The 23,861-nt window shown below is 40.9% G+C and overlaps 1 protein-coding gene and 1 long non-coding RNA gene across 2 annotated transcripts; both read left to right on the plus strand.

Moving 5' to 3' along the window:
- LOC115597380 (uncharacterized) lies at positions 1-4,159 on the plus strand. The gene is made up of 4 exons (XR_003987095.1): positions 1-124; positions 817-903; positions 3,438-3,621; positions 4,048-4,159. It is a non-coding gene; the product is annotated as an uncharacterized LOC115597380 (long non-coding RNA).
- Positions 4,160-4,605: 446 nt separating this feature from the next.
- Positions 4,606-21,693, plus strand: LOC115597379 (protein NLRC3-like). Its single transcript, XM_030443223.1, has 10 exons — positions 4,606-4,707; positions 5,341-5,419; positions 5,574-5,784; positions 5,916-5,932; positions 5,970-7,723; positions 7,817-7,990; positions 8,716-8,889; positions 10,251-10,424; positions 20,403-20,449; positions 20,576-21,693. The coding sequence occupies exons 1-10, from the start codon at positions 4,661-4,663 to the stop codon at positions 21,106-21,108; spliced, it is 3,210 nt and encodes a 1,069-aa protein (XP_030299083.1). The 5' UTR covers positions 4,606-4,660; the 3' UTR covers positions 21,109-21,693.
- Positions 21,694-23,861: the final 2,168 nt, after the last annotated feature.

The raw sequence follows: 23,861 nt of genomic DNA on the forward strand, positions 1-23,861 counted from the left end.
CGCGTAAACAGAGTGTGAGAGCTCACCTGGGCTCCTCCTCCTGTGATGAAGCACACCTGAGAGACCTTCAGCAGCTGAGGACGGGCTGAATTTGCTCTCACCTGCTAATTTCAGTCCTATAAAGGTAAGATATAACTTACATATTTAACTTTACGATAACATTCAGCTGATGGGCTAACATTCAGCTAACGAGCTAACATTCTGATCAGAGTGAAGAAACAGCGGTGTTGATGTCCTATCAAAGACGTCTCTGTCTCTGTCCGTCCTGTCCCCTAACAGCACTAAAACGTTTATTCAAGAAAAATAAACTCACTAAATGTCAAGAAAGGAAATATTTTGACATTTATTTTCAATATAAACGATAATCCAACCATCCACCGTCTGAACTCAGGTTTCGCTCTCTGACTGACATGAGATGAGTTTAGTCTGTTCGTTAACTCATTTTCAAATAAATATCATTCAAACTAGACCTGAACTGAATCACAGTCACAAACAAACAAACACGTCTTTACTGTGTGTTTGAGGAGGTTCTGGTTAAAAAACTCACAGTGTAGTATCTGCAGCACAGCTGAAGGATTTTATAACACAAGTTACCTGAATGTTTTTTAATGACAACTTGTGAATTGTGTGTGAGTGTGAGTCAGTGATTTTGGTCTTTCAAAGTCACTAAAGCTGCTTTGTTGAGCCAAAGTAACTACAACTGAACATGTATTTGACCTTTACACTCTCATTAAACAAACACTGTCATCAGATTTCACTGATTAAATATATCAAAGATATGATTTATATGATGTGATTAATGTGTTACTCTAACAGCCTCTTCGGGTGGTGCCAGTCCAAAGTCTCAATCACTGTGATCGTTGTGGCGCAGACAGTCGTGTCCGTGTGAACCTCCAGCTGAAGGTAATGTCACACATTTCAAATGTTTGACTTGTTAACACAAGCTGTCGTTAGCTTAGCGACGCTAGAAATGGCAATCTGTCGCCCCATTGTTCATGTCTACAAACTCAGAGCTGTGAGTTCAAACAGCTGCCATTACAAACATCATCCTCCATGTTGAGAGGAGAATGGTGGAGGAAGAGCAGAGGTAGTGTTAGTTGGTCGTCAGTAGTTGATGTGGAGATAGTAGGAAGCAGCATTTAGAGGACGGTGAGCAAATGAAAGCTTTTATTTTTTATTGAAAGTTTAAAAAATGTAAGTGTGTCACTAAATGAGCTGTCAGAGCTGTGAACACTCCTCCAACAGGAAGTGTCGCCTCTCTCTGTCACTGTCGACTGAAATGTTCTCAATAATCATATCAAACACATTTATACTAGATCAGTCTGGCCTACATTAACTGACATACTTTTATTTTGAAGGATTTGTCTGCTGTACTACAACCACAGGTGGAAAGTAACTAAGTACTGTAGTGTCCATCTTAGCAGGATAGACTAGTGAGAGAGAAGCTGCAGGCTGGAACATGAACTAATGTTTACTGCTCACTGTCATGATGCTTCTTCCTCTTTCGGTGACCAGATGGTCCTGATGAGATTAGAGGACGGAGCAAAATCTCCATCAAAATTTAAAACAATTACACCTGCATTCACACAAGGGGAAGACGTGTTGCATCATTTCTGGGGCCCAATGCAGCTTGAATAGTCAGAATCTAGCGTCGTTATAGGATCACAGTGGGAGTGAAGCGGTGAAACAAGAGTACAAGTGGAGTTAGTTGGTCATTGTTTGAAGATAGAGTGGTTGTCGCTGTGTAGCTCCACTTACTGATGACTGAAGGCAGCCTGCAGAGGAGGCCGAGATGAGCTTCTGCTCTCCTGCTGTCTGACACATTAAACGCAGCTCTAGAGCAGCTGTTCTCCTGGATGTGGGAGCTAGAGGTACTGAGAGGCGGCTAAAATGTGGCTGTAACATATGCCGAATTTCCAAGAAAGCCTTAATCATTAAGAATTTGTCATCGACAGTGTTTCAAACAGTTTATAAAGGTTGTCTTAACTCAGCAACTCACAAAATGGAGTGATTTCTCAAGGAAGTCTGGCGACTTCCTGTCCCTCCTCCTCTCTCTGCTGCTGTTGACTGTAGCTGATGTGACTTGTGATATGATGGTGTTCAGGTTCTTGTTCATAATGATCAGATACATGTTATCCTGGAAATTCAAATGAGTCCAAACACATGAATGTGGCCCACCATTTCCTATGATGTCATCATATAGACTGAGCCCTTAGCACCAACTGTGACTGACTTCCTTGTGTGGAGACGGTCCGTCAACTCTTCATTATGTCACTTTGACCTGAAATGTAATCAATTATCAAACACATTTCCTTAGAATTAGTTTTTTAGTGTTTTCTGGAAGCTTTATCCATACGAGCCGTCTTATTTTGGAAGGATCGGACTCTCTTCAAAAGTAACTAGGGACAGTAATCCCAATACTGTGCTGAAGTACAACCTGGATGTTCTTGAACTATACTTGAGTGTTTGTGCTACTTTACACTTGTACTGAGCAAATTCTCAGCTGTCTGATATATTTTTAACTTCTCTACATTTTGTTGTGAATATGAAAAAGAACCCTGACAGACAGCTGTGTGACGGCGCCCTGATGTAGTGACAGTCACTCGTCTTGGGAATAAAAAACGTTAATTCAGATTTTACAGACCTTTGACCTAAAATTCTGTTTGTGTTAAGCCGAGGAGCTGAAATTAATACTCAGCCCTGACTCAGAGAACAAGATGACATAGTCTAGTCTGCAATCAATCAAACCTTCACAAGCTGTGACTTAAAGATTACCAAAAGTGGATGAAAAAGAGGCTCAATAGGTATCACACACAGACAGAAAACATTGAAGATAACACCGTACAAGCCTGTTAAGTAAAAGCAGTGAATATGATATTACAGCCAATGAAAAGTCAATCAATAACTAACTGAATGATGGAGTAATGCAACATTTGAACCGTGGCTCGAATCTTCCTCTACTTGTCTTTAGAAGCCATGTGGCGCCATCTGGTGGTACAGAAGTAAACTGCATCACAATGTATAAATGACATTTTGTCTAGATCATTTTGTCTAGATATATGTGTAAATAAACTAAATATATGTGTCAAGTAAAGTTAAAGTAGCATGAAGTGGAAATACGTGACTGAAGTACCTCAGAATTGTAGTTTCATGTATTACTCATGTAAATGTACTTTCCTCCACTGTTACTGATGTTTCTACAACAGTGATTTCAGTCGTGTCTTGCTGGTTAAACTGGTGTTCAGAGCAGATGACTCACTTCCAGTCTGATGCTCTATGACACCATCTAGTGGACTGACAGTGGAAGTGCAGCATTTGTGTGACACCTGTATGAAGCAGCCAATCAGAGGAGGAGCAGCTGCTGTTCTGACAGGAGACATGATGTAAAGGCTGATTTCAGTTAATGTTCACATGAATGATTTGTGTTTCCTCTCCAGATGAAAGTGTGTGTGAGTTAAGCAGCATGAATCAGTGTGAGGAAAGAGTGGAGGGAGACCCTCCCTGTAAAACCACTGGACCTGGACCTGGACATGGACCTGAGCCCAGCTGTGTATCCTTCAGGAGTGACCAGTCAATGGATGATATTATTCATTTGAAACAAGAACATTCCTCAGACAGACAGTAAGTTTGTGTCATGTTGCTCTCTGTTGATGTTTGTCCTCATTAAATCCAGTCTGACCAGTTCTCTTGATGAGCTTCATGTTCTCAGAGTGATGATGGGGGACATAATTCATAGTCCTTGTTCTGTGTTGAATTACCTTATATAGTTCAGCTGAGGATAATATGAAGCTTCAGAAGTCTGAGCTACACAGAACAAGTAGAGATCCTCCAAGGAGTTTTTAGTCTGATGTACCCGACAGTAAAGTTTGTTATCTGTCAAAATGAATTCAAGATTCACAGTCTGAAATCATATAGCTTCATGTTTTATTGAACTCTGCTGTGTTGATCATTTTCTTGTTGATAGCTGCTAGTTTCTCCAGCTGCTCCTGTGTCTGAAGAATAACAAGTGAATTAACACCTTTGGTGGTTTTCCTCTCTGTCCAACAGGAGACCAGCCTCTACTGGACCTGGACCTGGACCTGAGCCCAGCTGTGTTTCCTTTAAGAGTGACCAGTCAATGGATGATATTATTCATTTGAAACAAGAACATTCCTCAGACAGACAGTAAGTTTGTGTCATGTTGCTCTCTGTTGATGTTTGTCCTCATTAAATCCAGTCTGACCAGTTCTCTTGATGAGCTTCATGTTCTCAGAGTGATGATGGGGGACATAATTCATAGTCCTTGTTCTGTGTTAAATTACCTTAAATAGTTCAGCTGAGGATAATATGAAGCTTCAGAAGTCTGAGCTACACAGAACAAGTGGAGATCCTCCAAGGAGTTTTTAGTCTGATGTACCCGACAGTAAAGTTTGTTATCTGTCAAAATGAATTCAAGATTCACAGTCTGAAATCATATAGCTTCATGTTTTATTGAACTCTGCTGTGTTGATCATTTTCTTGTTGATTGCTGCTAGTTTCTCCAGCTGCTTCTGTGTCTGAAGAATAACAAGTGAATTAACATCTTTGGTGGTTTTCCTCTCTGTCCAACAGGAGACCAGCCTCTACTGGACCTGGATCTGGACCTGAGCCCAGCTGTGTTTCCTTTAAGAGTGACCAGTCAATGGATGATATTATTCATTTGAAACAAGAACGTTCCTTAGACAGACAGTAAGTTGTTGTCATGTTGCTTTCTGTTGATGTTTGTCCTCATTAAATCCAGTCTGACCAGTTGTCCTGGTATCAGCCAATTAGATATAAAAACAAATTACGTATTTTCTGATCTCTTAAATATAGTTCAAACACGTGAGACAAATATATGTACTGAAGGCAAAACATTTGACTGTTTTGCAATATTTATTAAATATACAAAACAATTAAAGTGTTACAAATATGTCTAAAGTTACGTGGAGCATTTTGAAACTCAGACATTGAGTATTTTTTCTTACAGCAAGGCATGTCAACATCAATATAGCTTATATTTACAAATTATGAATTCATTATTATCTTTATATTTAGGCCGTTGGCATCCAACTAGCTTGTGTTAGCTGTGTGTTGCTGTCCACAGTATTAAACGGGTCAAGAGCTGGAGAGACTAATCCAGACAAGCTGCTGAATCAGCCCAGTAAACTGACTCACTGTTGATTCACAGTGGGATCATCAGTACGATCAACACTTTGATGTCAGAGGCAACCATCTGATTCAATGATGTTATCAATACTTTAACTCAAAGAACCTTCAGCTTGTGTTTGTCACTGAGTGGACAGACACAATGTGAGCTGATTCTTTATGATTCCTCCACAGAGTCGACCAGGAGAGCTCAGAGGTTCCAAAGGATCCGTCTGTCCAGCAGCATCAGACACAGCTGGACTCCATATTTATGGTCTGTACATGAACAACAAATACTTTTACATCCTGTCTGTTCACAATAACCTCCATGCTGCACTTTATAGACCAGTGGTGAATCTGTCAAACTTGGATCTGATATGTGGCTCCATGATGGTGAATTTAGTGATGCACATAATATTCTGTTTCAGCTGCTGGAGGAGAACATTGTCACTTTTGTGAAGGACGAGCTGAAGAAAATCCAGAAGGTTCTGAGTTCAGATTGCTCAGAATGCTTAGAGAGTCATGGTGAGGATAGTGAGGATGAAGAGCTGAGGAGGAGCAGCAGAGAGGCATTTCTGAAGATCACACTTCACTTCCTGAGGAGAATGAAGCAGGGAAAGCTGGCTGACTGTCTGCAGAGCAGTAAGAGGATTCCTCTAAAGATTTAACATGATGGATCAATGAGATAATACCGAAGTCTGATGATGATGATGAATTTGTTAATATATACAATCTTATAGTCATTTTTTCTTCATAAGTAATGTAGTAAGTAATGATCTTGTTTGTTGTGTGTTTATTTAGAAAGTCATTCTGCAGTTTCTCAGCGTCAACTTAAATCTAACCTGAAGAAGAAGTTCCAGTGTGTGTTTGAGGGGATCGCTAAAGCAGGAAACCCAACCCTTCTGAATCAGATTTACACAGAGCTCTACATCACAGAGGGGGGGACTGCAGAGGTCAATGATGAACATGAGGTCAGACAAATTGAAACAGCATCCAGGAAAACAGACAGACCAGAAACAACAGTCAGACGAGAAGACATCTTTAAAGCCTCACCTGGAAGAGATGAACCAATCAGAACAGTGATGACAAAAGGAGTGGCTGGCATTGGGAAAACAGTCTTAACACAGAAGTTCACTCTGGACTGGGCTGAAGACAAAGCCAACCAGGACATACAGATCACATTTCCATTCACTTTCAGAGAGCTGAATGTGCTGAAAGAGAAACAGTTCAGCTTGGTGGAACTTGTTCATCACTTCTTCACTGAAACCAAAGAAATCTGCAGGTTTGAGGAGTTCCAGGTTGTGTTCATCTTTGACGGTCTGGATGAGTGTCGACTTCCTCTGGACTTCCACAACACTAAAATCCTGACTGATGCCACAAAATCCACCTCAGTGGATGTGCTGGTGACAAACCTCATCAGGGGTAACCTTCTTCCCTCTGCTCGACTCTGGATAACCACACGACCTGCAGCAGCCAATCAGATCCCTCCTGGGTATATTGACATGGTGACAGAGGTCAGAGGGTTCACTCACCCACAGATGGAGACGTACTTTAAGAAGAGATTCAGAGATGAGGAGCAGGCAAGCAGAATCATGTCCCACATCAAGACCTCACGAAGCCTCCACATCATGTGCCACATCCCAGTATTCTGCTGGATCACTGCTACAGTTCTGGAGGATGTGTTGAAGACCAGAGATAGAGGAGAGCTGCCCAAGTCCCTGACTGAGATGTACATCCACTTCCTGGTGGTTCAGTCCAAATTGAAGAACGTCAAGTATGATGGAGGAGCTGAGACAGATCCACACTGGACTCCAAAGAGTAGGAAGATGATTGAGTCTCTGGGAAAATTGGCTTATGAGCAACTGCAGAGCAGCAACCTGATCTTCTATGAATCAGACCTGATAGACTGTGGCATCGATATCAGAGCAGCCACAGTGTACTCAGGAGTGTTCACACAGATTTTTAAAGAGGAGAGAGGACTTTACCAGGACAAGGTGTTCTGCTTCATCCATCTGAGTGTTCAGGAGTTTCTGGCTGCTCTTCATGTCCATCTGACATTCATCCACTCTGGAGTTAATCTGCTGTCAGAAGAAAAAACAGCAGACCATCAATCTGCAGAGATATGTCTCTACCAGATTGCTGTGGACAAGGCCTTACAGAGTCCAAATGGACACCTGGACTTGTTCCTCCGCTTTCTCCTGGGTCTTTCACTGCTGACTAATCAGACTCTCCTACAAGGTCTGATGACACAGACAGGAAGTAGCTCAGAGACAAATCGGGAAACAGTCAGTTACATCAAGAATAAGTTCAAAGAGACTCTGTCTCCAGAGAGAAGCGTCAATCTGTTCCACTGTCTGAATGAACTGAATGATCATTCTCTAGTGAAGGAGGTCCAACGGTACCTGAGATCAGGAAGTCTCTCCAGAGATAAACTCTCTCCTGCTCAGTGGTCAGCTCTGGTCTTCATCTTACTGTCATCAGAAAAAGATCTGGATGTGTTTGACCTGAAGAAGTACTCTGCTTCAGAGGAGGCTCTTCTGAGGCTCCTGCCAGTGGTCAAAGCCTCCAGCAAAGTTCTGTAAGTGTGGAGAAGTTTTCAGAATGCAGTATATGTGCTGTTATCGACCCAATAGAAATATTTTTCTTGTTCTGCTCATTATTTTTTATCCAGACTGAGTGGCTGTCACCTTTCAGAGAGAAGCTGTGAAGCTCTGTCCTCAGTTCTCAGCTCCCAGTCCTCTAGTCTGAGAGAGCTGGACCTGAGTAACAACAACCTGCAGGATTCCGGAGTGAAGCAGCTGTCTGTTGGAATGGAGGGTCCACAATGTGGACTGGAAACTCTCAGGTCAGATAATTCACAGTTTGTCTCTCAAAGTATTTCAGTTATTCCTTTTACATTTGAATTCAGTTCAATTTAGATGGTGTCTGTCATGTCAGAACTCTTGTGTTTAGATACCATGCACCTTATTATTATTTCATTTCAGTTTAATCCAGATTTAGACATTTTGATTGTTCATATCTTCAACATGTTTAGAGTAAACAGAACACAAGTTTACATATGCTACAATGATATCATAAATACTTTATTACATAATGTCTTTTTTACTGTTCACACTCCAGGCTGAGTGTGTGCCACCTCTCAGAGAAAAGCTGTGAAGCTCTGTCTTCAGTTCTCAGTTCCCATTCCTCTAGTCTGAGAGGGCTGGACCTGAGTAACAACAACCTGCAGGATTCAGGAGTGAAGCAGCTGTCTGTTGGACTGGAGAGTCCACAATGTAGACTTGAAACTCTCAGGTCAGACAGTTCATAGTTTGTCTCAAATTATTTCAGTGATTCATTTTAAATTTGAATTCAATTCAATTTAGACTGTATCACTCATGTCAGAACTCGTATGATGTTTTGACACCATGCAACGTATTATTATTTCATGTCTGTTTAATCCAGATTTAGACATTTTGATTGTTCATATCTTCAACATGTTTAGAGTAAACAGAACACAAGTTCACATGTGCTACAATGATATTATGAATACTGTATCACCTAATGTCTTTCTTACTGTTCATGCTCCAGGCTGAGTGTCTGTCATCTCTCAGAGAGAAGCTGTGAAGCTCTGTCCTCAGTTTTCAGCTCCCAGTCCTCTAGTCTGAGAGAACTGGACCTGAGTAACAACAACCTGCAGGATTCAGGGGTGAAGCATCTGTCTGTTGGACTGGAGAGTCCACAATGTGGACTGGAAACTCTCAGGTCAGATAGTTCATAGTTTGTCTCAAATCATTTGTGTTATTTCTTTAACATTTGAATTAAATTATCTCTCTCATGTCAGAACTCTTGTGTTTTGAAACCATGCTACTTATTATTGATTAATGTCTGTTGTATCCAGATTAAGTCTTGTTGATTGCTACAATGATATTATAGAAAATGTAAATGTATTTTTTACTCTTCACGCTCCAGGCTGAGTGTCTGTCACCTCTCAGAGAGAAGCTGTGAAGCTCTTTCCTCAGTTCTCAGCTCCCAGTCCTCTAGTCTGACAGAGCTGGACCTGAGTAACAACAACGTGCAGGATTCAGGAGTGAAGCTACTTTCTGCTGAACTGAAGAGTCCACACTGTGTCCTTGAAATTCTCAGGTCAGGATTCATCATTTTATTTCATTATTTCACTGAACTTTACAATTGGAGCAGGTCTTAACCATACTGTTAATATTATTCCGTTGATTTAGGAGACCCAATTTTGCCCACGAGCAGAATTGACACAGTGGCGAGACAAAAACTGCCTTTTAAAAGGCAGAAACCTCGAGGAGACCCGGATTTAGTGGTGGGCTGCAATCTGTCTCCACTGGTTGGGTTGAGACAGATAGACAGAAGCCCCATACACGCTGTCTTTTCAAGGCAGAAATCTTAAGTCGATATTCCACCTCACTGTAAGTGTGAAAGGTGTTACAAAGGTGGAATGGGGAGATGGTTTCATTCTGCCTCTGATCCTCCAACAGAGGTAGTAACAGAGCCAAAACATAGGTGAGACAACATCTGTGTGGAGAGGAGTGTTCATAGTCTGTCCCACACTTTAACCCACAAAGCAACATTACAAAACCAAACAACAGCACTGTGATAGCAGATAGTGTCTTCAGCATCTTAACCCGGCTCTTCGTCACATTTCCACCCAGAAAAACAAAAAGCCAGACAGCTCCTGCTGTTAACTGGGGGTGATTGTGTCTTTGTCTCCTTCTACCTATTTGGAATAGCAAACAACTTTATCTTAAATAGCTCAACAACATTTGGATGGGTAGTCATGAGGTTTAGTTCAGACATTTAGGCTCCCCTCAGAATGAACTGTAATTACTTAGGTGATCTTCTGACTTTTCATCTGATGCCATCATCAGGTCATCATTTTAATCTGCACAATATGCTGGTTCATGACCGAATATTTGCAAAACTAATAGAATTTCCATCAGCTTCAGTTATAGTCTGTGTTTATTGCTGATAAGTAAATTAGTTCAAACTAAGATGATGAATATAAAAAAAAACATCACACCCTTAAACACAGATGTGCACTGAATTATCAGGACCCTCAGCTGATTTGTGATGTGTGTTGGTGTGTGTGTCTGCAGGCTGTCAGGCTGTCTGATCACAGAGGAAGGCTGTACTTCTCTGGCCTCAGCTCTGGACTCTAACCCCTCCCATCTGAGAGAGCTGGACCTGAGCTACAATCATCCAGGAGACTCAGGAGTCAAGCAGCTATCTGCTCGACTGAAGGATCCAGGCTGGAGACTGAAAACTCTCAGGTATGAAGAGTCCTGCTGTAGCCACAGTCAGTCAGTGTGAGACTATGTATCTTAATTGCAGATGGTTCAGTGTCTGGATGTCTGCTTCATTTACTCCACATCTAGTTGTTCAGTTCAGTTCAGTTCAGTTCAGGAGAAATGGCAGCATGGCACACGAGTTGTGGGTGAAGAGAGGAAGATAATAAAAACAGATGAAGATCAGGAGAGACCAGGAGAGTCTTGGCACAGACACTAAAGTTACACCTCTTTATTCAGACTAGTTTAGTGTCTGTTCAAAATGTACTTTTGTATGATATCTTGGCCTCTGGTTTTGCTGCTTGATGAACCACTCATCCCAAGTACTTCACACTCGACACTGATTGCAGAGGGTTTTGAACATTAACATTAAATCTAATTTCCACCATGTCACTGCTGTGTTATATTAATAATAACCCTCTTTGTCAGATGTCTGATTAGAAAATACTGAACCTCAAATTCAGAAGAATTCTGTGATGCATAAATGAATTTAATCACTAAATGTCATGGAAACTTTCCCTGAACTGAAGAATCAGTGTTTTTGCCAAAGTGCTTGTCTTTGAACTGAAATTGGTTCTGACATGGATCTTTATCAACAATGGAGTAATTGCATTCTAGATCATCGATGACAATGTATTTGTGCCTCAGTGTGAAATGATTTACAGACTGTAACAACTGTCTGTGGCATCAGTTTAAAGTGAACAGAAAATATTAAACAGTCCATTAACAACGTTAGATGAAACAAGGTGGAACATTCCCGTCAAATTACCATAACAGCAGCAGTGCACAGATTAATTTAAGATGAGCTCAGTGGTGCCGTCTTGGCTCTTGTCATTTAAGTTTCCTCAGACCATATAAACGCTGGTTCCCCTTCTTGTACACAGCTTCACAGTTTGTCTCAAAGTTTAGCTTATTGTCAATGATGGTCCCAAGGTATTTATAGTTATCTACACCCTCCACTGTCTGACTCTTTATGCTGGTGAGTTCTGTAGCCCTGGGGAGTTTCCTAAAATCAATGTGCACATTGCTCTCATGCTTTGATTTGTGAGGTCTTCTGACTGACGTAACTGATGTGGGAGGGATGTCAGAGGGAGGCTGTGATCCTCTGAGAGTGATTAAAACTGAATAATTCTTTTAAACGAACATCTCGGGACACATGTCAGATTTTATGAACTTGCTATGAAGCACGAACTGGACTAGACATTTTTTCACCTTAAGCTAATGTCTGCAGCCATAAATGATAACTGTGCGAACACCCACGTAAGCAGGGAGCTGAAATTCTCGCCGCTCAGCTCCGCTCACATGCTCTGGTGTGGAGTGATATAGATCATTGAGGATGGCGAACATTGAGATGCATCGAGACAGCTGAATCGTAATGGAATCGTGAGGCCGGTGAAGATTCACACCTCAAAAATGTTTGTTGCATCAAGCAACAAACATTTTAGTTTTATGCAAAAGTAAAATATTTTTGTTTTCTAAAGTGCACACAGCACTCCTTCATCCTCTACCATTGATAGTGACCTCATGTTTGTTAGCAGCATACTGAGGATGCCATCAGTCAGAACAGCTGCTGGCTGTGGTGTCATGGGGCATCCTTCCTCACAACGTAGTCACCATGTTGACTTGTTTCTTTGTGAAGTAACAGACACAATATTATATAATATCAGTTTGCATAGTAGCACAATTCACATGAAGCTCAGTGAACTCAGTACACGCCTTGTTGTTTTAGTCAACATCTGCTGATGTAAAGGGCAAATACAAATCAGCCCTGTACAATAAAACGCAACAACAAACCAACACTTCCTCACATGTGAAAAGTATAAACATATTCGAAACACATGTTAAACATGTAATAGATTACATGTTAAACATGTAATAGATTACAAAGGGTTTGTTGAACCAGTAGTTGAAGAAACATGAACAGTCCTACTAAGGGAGAACCCAAAGAGCTGTGATCCAGCACCAGTCTATATTCTGCTGCCACAAACTGAGGGACAGTGAGTGACAGTCAGCAGAGAGTTGTTCATGTTATACAGTATGTGATGACACTTAATATTTAGTGTTTGGCGGTTATTGACATGTTTGTGTTACATCGTGCCAATAAAGACATTTTTGAATTTTCATTTAGAAATGAAATAAAAAGATAAATGTACATTGTGAATGCAGTCTGAGCCATGCACTGAGAATAAAAAGATAATATATATTCTAACAAAACAGATATGCTCAAGTTTCTATTGTGAAGAAATAAAGACTTCACTTCAGATGATTTCTTACTGTGACATGAAATATTGCAAAAACTCCTCGTATGTACTCCAGTGTCTGATCCAACACAGACCTGAGAGCACAGATGGAAGGTGTTTCTGTCTCAAACGTTGGTTTTTAAATTGAAATCTGTAATGTAGCCGCGCCCTAACCTTGTGTCTGCAGGAACAACAGGTTTACTAATGGATGAAGTTTATCAGTTTCAAAAGTTCTTCCTGTCCAAAATCCTTCACCCGTGGTCAGTGTTGGGAAAGTTCACTTTCTACATGAACTAGTTCAAAGTTCAGTTCACACATTTTAAAATAAACTAGTTCAGTTCATAGTTCATAATTAAAAATTTTGAACTAAGTTCACAGTTCCAAAAATGAACTAGTTCATAGTTTGTTTGTTTTTTATATGTTGCTGCGAGCTATTATTTTTCTAAATGATTGCCACAGCCCATATAGAACCACAGACAGCTATTTATCAGTTTTAACACTGAAACTGCAGCTCTCTGACAATATATTGCAAAACCAGGTTGTCTAGATGCGGAGCCGCTACTGTACGTCGTTAATGTGATTTGGGTGGTAGAGGATCTGTTTTGGCTGCCGTGTCTTTTGGTTTTCCATTTACTCGCACATACCTTGAATGGCTGGCCTGGTGCTTTAGTTCAATGTGCCGTTTCAGGCTTGCTGTTGACGTTGTTGATGTACAGAGTTGCTTCTTGAAACCCGGCGGGCAAAGCTTACACAAAAGGGTCAGATTTTTCCCACCTGGATCATCACTGACCTTCTCATTAAATTGTTTTAAGTAATCATACAAAGATGCCGTATTAATGGTGGAAACAGAGTCTGAGGTAGTGCTGCTGCCTTCATTTGTTTTTGCCTCCATGCTTAGCATGTTGATGATGCATGCGGCGGTGCGACTCTGTGGTGGCTGGTGTTGCCAGTGTTCTGTCCATTCAGGACGAATTAATCTGTGTTCGTTTGATAATGCCTCACTGCATGTTTGGTATGCAGCTGTTTCTGTCTGAAATAGTTAAGTTTCGTTTTGATCGAAAGTAAAGCGAGTTGCACAAACCTCTCGTCCAGCGTTCCACAAAAGCCAGACTGGGTGTTTTTCCGCTACATATGTGACCCAGTCTGGCAAAATGAGTCACAGTGACCCTAAGCTCAACATTGAGATTTTGGTATCAATGGAAAGATGAGAAAATAAGCTTTAAAATGATATCCTAGTTTAAGTCATACCTTGAACGGTTGTCAAGACACATCCATTTAAAATATGGTCAATTTATCAAAGAATTATGAACATTTACAAAAAAAATTACAGTTTGTACAAGTTTGTACAGAGGGTGTGTGTGTGCGTGTGTGTGTGCGTGTGTGTGTGTGTGTGTGTGTGTTCTGTGTGTAATCACAGCTGAGCAGACATTGACAGGCAGCCAAGTTCCTATCCCCAACAAGGGTATCACAAGACAAATTTCCACTGTTTACCGTCACAATGCAGTGAACAGTGAGCAGCACGCATAGGAGTTGACCTCTGACCCCCCAGTAACCCCCTGAAATCACCTAAAACACAGCTACCACGCCCAAATTAAAAGCAATACAAATCTAAATGTAATAGTCATAAAATTAAAGGGTAACTCCACCAGTTTTACACCTTACAGTGTGTTTACAGATCTTGGGGAGTACTACCGCATATGTGATAAAAAGTGGTATTAATCTGATATACTGCCTCCAGTGATGTCATTCAGTTGCTAGGTTGCAGTTGTGGGTAATGTAGGCACCGGATTTTGAAAAAAGAAGAAGAGTGTGTGGAATAAAAAAGGTGACCCTGTCTCATGTTTTCAAACTGTCCATAATGAATCCAACAGTGTTACAGGAGTGGACTGCTTTTCAAAATGTGTGTGTACATTTCATACATGTTAAGACAAGTCAATTGATTACATTAAATAACTGATTAAAACAAATCAAATACTTTCTCATGGAGATCTCCCCCAGATAAATCCCATATTTTGTAATATACACTCATACATTTTGACTTACATTTACAATTATGAAATATATTAATGAAATGCATTGTGATCTTTGTTTAGAGAAATAAGAGAAAAAACAGAACATTAATTTGAAAGTGAACTGACCGGAAGTTAGTTGTTAAGGTTACTCTGACCTCACAAAACACATTTATGGCCATTAATAAAGAACTGATATGATAACTGTGACTGACTACCTCTGCATTGCACCTTTATGAAACGTGGCGCATGCTAAATTCATTCTTTAAAAACAACTTTTAACACAAACTTAACTGACAAGAGGATGAGGTCCAAGTGGAGGTGGTAGGCTGAGAAGCACAGAAATAAGACAACAACAACAACATTTCACATTTCAGTTTTTCTTCTCTTTGCTGGGCAAGGAGAGGGACGGCTTACCTTCCCTGTAGCTGGTTTTGGGCAGGTAATGTCTTTTGTGTTTTCTGTGCAAAACTCACGAATACTTTCATACAGGTAATTCTGTCTTTTCAAGTCCAGGCCAGGAGGCTTGACAACAGCAGGTCTCCTCAGTGGTGGTGCGTCCTCTTTGAGCAGGCATATTCCTTGCTCCTCAGAATTGGCGAAGTCCTTGTAGAACACCCAGCCAGGATGGTTACTGCTCAAATAGAAGATTGAATAAGAATTAGTAAAACATCCATTCACTGTCCCTAAAAGTACACAAATACCCATGTAATACACACACACACAAATTATTATCAATTGCAGAACTTTAGAATAATAAGCATCTGCTTCAGCAACTCTTGAGCTATTTTTCATGTTAATGTTGGCAAATGCTACCAAATTACACACCTTTAATGCTGGTGTTGGGTTATACCAGGGAAGGTTTGGAAGAATGGCTTGAGGAATGACTGCCAGTCACGCTGCTCCACAAAGACTTCCCAATTTTCCCGTCCAACAAGTTGTGCGATGTTAACTCCAGTCTGTGTACTGCTTCTGACGGCTTCAACAACATCCTCCAGACAGGATACCATCTTTCGCCGATACATTTGCTTCACCAGGCCGAATGCCCAATCTGGCGCAAACTTTGTGTGACCTACTACCAGGAAGTTCAATGAAACCGTTTCATGGAAACCATGAAGCACTCTCCATAGCAGGTACTGTAGCATCGTATTGTTCTTGTTCTGTCCAGGACAGTTGTCACAGTGTAACTGGAGATGCTTTTCACCCATGCCATATCGGGTGAAGAAATGGTCAAGGAATGACACCACAGCATTTGATCCTTTCGTGATGCACACACATTCATCAATAAGGTAATTAACTTGCCTTGGAATGGCCTCACAGTTGATGCCGAACAAGCCACACTTTCGAGGGGTCAGAAAGTACACGGGACCGGGTTGAAGCGGATCGGAGGGGAAATGCACCTGCTGTGCGAAATCAAAGGAGTAGTGCATTGTCATGTCTCGGGAGCATGGGTCACAAGGACAGAGTTCATGAATGCTGTTGACTTTCACCGTATCCCTAGCATTCTGAACCATTTCTTGATACAGTGACCGTTCTAGGGTCACTTTCATGAGGTGGTCCTCCCGATTTTTGCAGCAATCGGATTTCTCTGCCTCCGTCAGGTTGGCAGACTTCTAGATTGCTGAGTTGTTTTTTTGGCATTGCCAACACAAGTCAGTCATTGGCTTTGTCCGGACTATGTAGGGCACAAGGGTCTTCCACAGCCGTCAAAAGGTGACAATGTTCACCACACGATGTTCTGATAAAACAAAGTAGGGAAGAGCTTGCTCAATTTCTGTATTAGTACACTTCTGCATTCTGTATTAATGCACACAGGTCTTAATGATAAACTGATGTAAATAAATAAATAAATACATGAATGAATGAATACATACAATTAATAGTGTTAGAAACTGTAGGTTTGTTCCCCTTCATGTCAGTGGCTCATGACAAGTGGAATAGTGGTGCAAGCACCTCCCACTGTTAATCCCACTTTATAAATAGAGGCCTGGATGAGGCTTTTCTCCTCTGTGTCTCCAAACTTTCACCAGGCTGAGCGGTGCTCACCTGAGTTTGCCATGTATATTTGAGACCATGTAACGTAATCTAACTGGCCTGCTCTAATGTTAACATCCATTAGCTTGTATAAAAGCCTGACACAACACGTTATCTTTGACAGAAACAGTTGAGTTTGGAAGCTCCATCAGAGAGGAGAGAGATCCAGCTGCAGTCAGGTGACAGAGAGAGTGATGCAGGAGGGGCACGCTGCCCTGTTGGAGAGTCTGAGCAGGATGGATCAGAGACTGATCACACACTTAATTCCAGCGATCCTGCATTACGGCCAACTAGCTTATGTGTAGTTTGTTAATGTTAACAATTATTGTTAATGCCTGTCACTTTTCCTTTGCAGAGAGAGAGGAGAGGAGAGGAACAGGAGAAGAAGAGCAGAATGAATTGAATTATCTTCATCTTATTATTATTTGAAATAATAATTGTATTCTAATTTGCAAGTATTTGACATTATTCAGACCTGAATGTCTAATTTGCAATTGTAATTATATTGTAATTCATTTATTTTCTTTTAGAACCATGGCACTGAACCAGGACTGATTATAATACCAACATTCACATCATTCTGGGGGAATCATCAAATAATGATTGCAACCTGTGTTTCCTGGTGGTTTGTGGCTCCAGTTCAAACCATTATATCTACAAGTAGTATATGCCTACAGTATTTTCATATCGTCAAGTTATGTTTCTTCAGCATAACAGGCTATCAGCACACAGACTGTTACTCACCTATTGCCTTAATTGCCGTTTCATACGCTCGAAAAACTGTGGCCTTGGTGTAATGAGAGGGCAGCAGCTTGATATCAAGGCGTTTGTATCCAGGGACGCGATGTCCTCTGATGCTGACGCTCCCGCTGTGTTTTTTTCTTCGAACACCTTGTGAAATCACTGTTCTGGAAATGGCAGCTAATTTTCCCTAAAAGAACGAGATCTTTCTCGTATTCCGTGAGAGACGCCATGGATAACCGAAGATCATGAACAAAGTCCTCATTGAATGATTTAAAACACAGCTCCCCATTGTTTAGCTTGCACCCATTGCAAGAAAATTCACGTATTTTTCTAATTTTGTCATCTCGGTTTTCATTCACTGTACCCACAGACACTGCTTCACAACTTGACATTGCCCTTTCAACTTCTCCCAAGTCAGTGACAGGCTCACTCAAGTTTTCATCCTCATCCAAGTTGTTGTCCTCGTCGTCAATACCGTCGTGAATACCGGTGGTTTCAGGCTCCAATGTCTCATCTTCATCACTGACATTTTCTTCATCAGAGGATGACACAGGATCACGTCCAAAAAAATCGTTTACTAGCTTAATCCACTCTTGCTGGCCGGCAGCAGACCGCAAATTGGATCCGTCAATAGCGTTCAAAGCTTTGGCTATATTCTTTTCTTTTGACAGTGACATCTTCACACTAAGCACTACACACTACCCTAAAATGATGGTATGTGGAATCGACACAGATCGCTAATTTTAGATGAGGACATTAAAAAGTTAATCTGGCTGGCAACAGAGCGCTTCTGACAGGCCGGTAGCTGGACCAATCGCGCGCCGGTATTCCTGAGCAAAGGCCTCTGATGCTTGTATGCTAATTTTGATCATTTGCATACACGATTTAAGCGTGTGAATTGGTTTCACAAGATGCCTATTACCATCTTTGGAAAGCAGAGATCCTGACGTTTCAGGGGATACCCAAAACATAGGGGAATCCTCGGGTCAGACGAGTGGAGCCGTAACGAGTGTTTATCGCTCGCATTTTTTGTAAGATTTAAAAGTTATAAGTCAACTTAATTAGCAATGTAAGTACCTTTACATAGTTATCTGGAGTATGAAACTTTGGAGGATGACTTTTGAATACCTTTTCTTTCATACAAGATAAAAAAAAAAAAAATCTATATTTTCAATGTTTATTTATGTAATCGGCCGTATCTCAAATTAGAATGTTGCGACTTCCGACTCATTTCACCAGACTGGGTCACATATTAAGGCCTGTTTACGGTGTGTTTTAGCTGGTTTTCGCCTGGAAGGCTCGATCGTTCACAAACGCCAGAATGAACTCGTTCACAATAACGTTCATCAGGCAGAAATACGTGTGTTCAGTTCACGTTCGCCCCAAAATATGAACGAGATCATGAACAATCGTTAATTGAACGCGTTCATGCACAACACTGCCCGTGGTGGCTCCAACCTGCTTTCTCTTCAGGTGCTCAGTGATGTGGTGCTACCGGGCCGAGTGAGATCAGCTCTGCACATCTTGTAGCTGTTTTCGTTGAACACTTTAATATAAACTGCTGCCACACTTTTGATGACTTGGCTCGTACACTTTTCTCTTCTGTAACGTTTGTTGCCTCCGTGGCCTCACCTATGTTGCAAATGCATAATGGAGCTGATTCAGTAAGGAGACAGCACAACTCCGAGTAGCTTTCTGTTTCATCACCTGAGCTATGCGAGGCGCGCCATTGGCTGGCTTACTGCTCCCAACTGTAGAAGACCAGAACTGCTGCACTGAATAAGTTTTCCTTATGCATCTTCTGCTTTATATCTTTGACTATGAAGTGAAGCAGCTCACTTCATGCCACAGCACCTGCATCATAATGTAAATCAGCTAATCCATGATGAAACTGGCCAACAACTGTTTTTACAATTGATTTTATCGGTTAGTTGTCATGGCCTTAAAACATTCTAATTTTGAATTCATATTGAACGCTGCACTTCCCTGAGTCCTAAGCAACAAACCTGACAAGTATAAAGTAGATTGGATGAATGGTTCTGGAGACATGTGAATCACAGACAGACAGACAGACAGAAAGAAAGACAGATTCCTGGCTTCAGATGTTTCTCTGGTCACATCTGGACACATCATGTTCACCACAGCTGATTTCAAAGTAAGAGACATTTTCTGTCATTGTTTCTGCTTTTAATGGCATCAAACATGACACAAAGTTCTCCTCACAGTAACTATTACTGCTATAATTTACATCAGATATCAATCCAGCACCAAGTTATAGTAACATGAACATGTCAACACATGAAACCATGCTGTTTCTATCACTAACAGGTTCAGTGACACTTGTGAGGTTCTGGAGGGAAACAGTCTGGGAGTCTCTGTCACTTGGTTTTCTGGCAGAAGTCGGGAACCAGCATCCAATGTTTTCTGATTGATTTATTACATATAAATTGTATTTGTTTCTTTGGACAGTAAAACAAAGCAGCAGAAACACAGCAAGAACAAAAAGCAGACTGTGCAGGTGAGATTAAGAAAAGCGCTCGAAGCTTCAAACAGGAACTGGGCCTCAAAAGTTCTGACATCCAAGTACAAAAGTCCTATGATATACAAACATAAGCACAAGTTGACATTGGATCAAACAGCAAGCGTGAGGTCGCCCACAGGAAACAGCAACAACATCCAATACAATAAAGATGAAGTCATAAATCCAACAAGAGGTTTGTGTGTGTTCTCAGCTGTTGTCATCCTCTTTCACACACACCAATATCCTGTGGCTCACTCTCAGTGTGTGAGGAGAGTGGCAGAGGTGAAGAGGTTCGGGGAGAACAGGGAGAAGCAGCCTGATTTACATATTGTGTTTCTGTGTATGAGAGTCATGTCATGTCCATGTTTGCATGCTGAAAGAGGATGTGCTGCTCTGACCCCTCTCCTCCTTTCAGGGTGGAGCCTACTGGAGTCCAATGGTTGACACCAGGTCTGAGGAAGTGTGAGTGTGTTTTTACTTTGATTAATGGAAACACTGTGACATGCCTCATTTATATCTTATATCTCATCATCACACTGATGGTACATTAATAACTGCAGCTGTGTTATGTCTTTTTCTCTCCATCAGATTCATGTGAGCTCACAGTCGACACAAACACAGTCAACAGAAAGATCAAACTGTCTGACAACAACAGGGAGATGACACATGTGGAGGAGGATCAGTCATATCCTGATCATCCAGAGAGGTTTGATCATCCTCAGCTGCTGTGTGAAACTGGTCTGACGGGTCGCTGTTACTGGGAGATTGAGTGGAGAGGAGATGTTTCTGTATCAGTGAGTTACAGAAGAATCAGAAGGAAAGGAGACAAAGACTGTTTGTTTGGACTGAGTGATCAGTGCTGGAGTCTGATGTGCTCTGATGGTTATTACTCAGTCTGGCACAATAACAGAGAAATGCCCATCTCCTCCTCCTCCTCCTCCTCTGGTAGAGTAGCAGTGTATGTGGACTGTCCTGCTGGCACTCTGTCCTTCTACAGAGTCTCCTCTGACTCACTGATCCACCTCCACACCTTCAACACCACATTCACTGAACCACTTTATCCTGGATTTGGGATCTTCAGGTCCAGTTCTGGTTCCTCTGTGTGTCTGTGTGATGTTTAGTCTGCAGAGTCTCCCCCTATAACAAAAACATTGTCAGTGCTGAACATTTAAGTCTGTATAGGATCACAGACACATCAATCTTTCAGCTTATTGTAATACATTCATCAGTGAACTTTGTACAAAATTATTCAAACTGATTGAAAATATTCTTCATTTATATGTTAAACTTCTTCCACTTCCATTTCTTTCTGTCATGTGTTGTTTTGAATTTTGGCTGTTGTTCCAATATAATCTAGAAGTATTAGTGAAATGTAAGAAACAGAAAACATTGCCTGGTCCATAGTTTTAGTTGTAAAGAATCATTGTAAACAAAGTTGTAAATAGACAGTTAAATATGATCGAATGTATTCGACACTCCACCTGAAACACTCTGACTTGTTCCATGTGTTTCTATTGATGAAACCAAAAGTTTGATCATGTTCGTTAACTGATGTAATCATGTCCGTAGTGATGTCAGAAACTGCAAAACAACTGGTCATTTCTGTGTGATTATTGTTTAAGAAGAAAAAGCATTTTAATGACAATCGTGTTTCTCTCAGTGTTTTGAGGCTGTTGAGGACCAACTGTATTTTGAGGATGTTTGTTGGATTTAAATCTTGTCCTTCAAACTAAACAGCTGTGAGAAATAAATGTAATAAATATATGTCCACTGAGGGAAAATCAGCAGTTTCTTGTGTCTTCGTCGATTCCTCATCCAGAGCTCTTCTTACTTCTGAACTGAGGCTGCTGTGGAGCCTCAATCAGTCACATCCCTCTTGCCAATTACTGTCACTTTCACAAATAGGCCCTTTAAGTCATTTCCAAAAAGAAAAGGTGTCAAACATATAATAGTGAGAAGAAGAAAAGTCCATAATAATAATATGATAAACATTTACTGTGATCAGACTGAGTCAAAGAGTTGTTCTGTAACATGGTCTGACTCACAGTTCACATTGATGCAGCAGATCCAGAGGAAGCCTCGTTTTATTTCTTCTTCCTCGTTTAATCTACTAAACCTCCAAACAGTCCAAGAAAATCCACAAACTGCTGCTTTATCTTCACTGTTTCACTTCAGTTTCATCACAAATGAACTTCCATCCATCCATCCATCCATTGTCTATAACCACTTAATCCCTTTTATGGGCTCGCGGGGGATTGCTGGAGCCAAACCCAGCTGTCTCTGGGCGAGGGCAAGGGTACTCCCTGGACAAGTTGCCAGCTCATCGCAGGGCCCTCACTTGTGGCAGAGGCCGCTATGCAAGGTGCCAACCGCACATCAGGAGCAATTTGTGGTTCAGTATCTTGGTCTAGGGCACTTCGACATGCAGCTCAGCGGAGCTGGGATTTGAACCAGAGACCACTAGCCGACTTGCTCTACTCGCTGAGCTACAGCCGCCCTCCACAATCAATAAAGTCAATGAAAAATTAGAAGTGTTTCTCAATAACTTCACATGTAGAAACTGTAGTTATATGAAATAGAAACACATTGAATGGACTCATTTATGTTGAGTGACACAAACATTTTGGTAACACACCAGAATGTCCTCACTTTACTTAAATCATTCGATGACCGCTTAAAATGGTTTATAACCACTGTTTAAGCATTATACACTCTCATACGGCTATTATTTGACATTACACTTATAATGAATTATAATCAAGTTATAAAGTATAATAATAGTGATTATAATGTTTTCATAAGAGATTAGTTATACCAAAGTCCTTCTAGGCAAGTCATGCCACTCTGCGGCCATCTTGGCAACGCCTCGAAAAGCCCAAAGAGACCAGACCCCTATCTAAATGAATGGAGGCATGGTCAAATCCACCCTTTAACGTGATAGCAGGATGGAAAAAACATACAGACATGTTCTCCAGTGAAATAACATACAAATAAACACCAAAAAACATTGACTTTACCGTAGAAATGATGTTTAAAATGCTCTTTTCCGATAGGGAGAACTCCACTGCGCATGCACGCGGATTAACGACATCGACGTCCATTGTACGGCTGAATCTGTGCCGGCTGCTGTGCTCTGGCTCTACTCTACCTGACCATTGATGTATGGACAGGATAATGTCTAATACATCATTTCTTATCATTCACGCTATAAATTAGATAAAGACAGAGACGTGAAGGACTTTGATGGTCTCTGTCGTAAAAACTACTTGTGCGCATGCGCTGGTGAAACAACATGATTGGGCTATAATTTTCCCGGTTCGGCTGTGACAACGCAGGTGATTGGCTGTTGGTGAAAGGGGCGGGATATGCGCCATCTTTGGCGTCGCAGTTTTCCCCATTCTATATGATCAGAGTGATCTGTCTCTACAATAGTAGAACGTCTCTGGTTATACTACTTTATGATATATTATGATGGTTGAACCTTTTACAAAACATTATAAAAAAACATTATAATCTGTTTTTTAATTGTTATTATAACACATCATGAACATGTATAAGTAATTATAACACTAATTATAAATCATTATAACTTAATTATAACCCTATGCCCAATGCGTTTTAAGAGTGGGTTTCATTGAAAGTGTTACCAACATGTTCTTAAAACAAATGAAAACACGTTGAAGCCTGAGATTCCGACCAGTTTAGTGTAAAAACAACATTTGTTTCAAAAATCTCCTCCGAATGAGTTTTTATCCTGAAACCAGACAGAAGAAGAAGTCTCAAAATTATTGATTCATATGAAGATAAAACTTTAGCGTCTTGTGGCAATGAAACTGTTTTGGTTTCAGGTATCGATGTATGGACCAAAACATAT

Source organism: Sparus aurata, chromosome 16 (genome assembly GCF_900880675.1).
Source record: "Sparus aurata chromosome 16, fSpaAur1.1, whole genome shotgun sequence".
Lineage (NCBI taxonomy): Eukaryota > Metazoa > Chordata > Actinopteri > Spariformes > Sparidae > Sparus > Sparus aurata.

What these genes read in the sequence shown, in the direction of transcription:
- LOC115597379 (XM_030443223.1), top strand. Translation starts at nt 4,661, where the DNA reads ATGGATGATATTATTCATTTGAAACAAGAACGTTCCTTAGACAGACA. An exon ending in GAACGTTCCTTAGACAGACA is followed by an intron (nt 4,708 to 5,340) that starts GTAAGTTGTTGT and finishes ATTCCTCCACAG; the next exon opens with AGTCGACCAGGAGAGCTCAG. An exon ending in TGTGGACTGGAAACTCTCAG is followed by an intron (nt 8,890 to 10,250) that starts GTCAGATAGTTC and finishes GTGTGTCTGCAG; the next exon opens with GCTGTCAGGCTGTCTGATCA.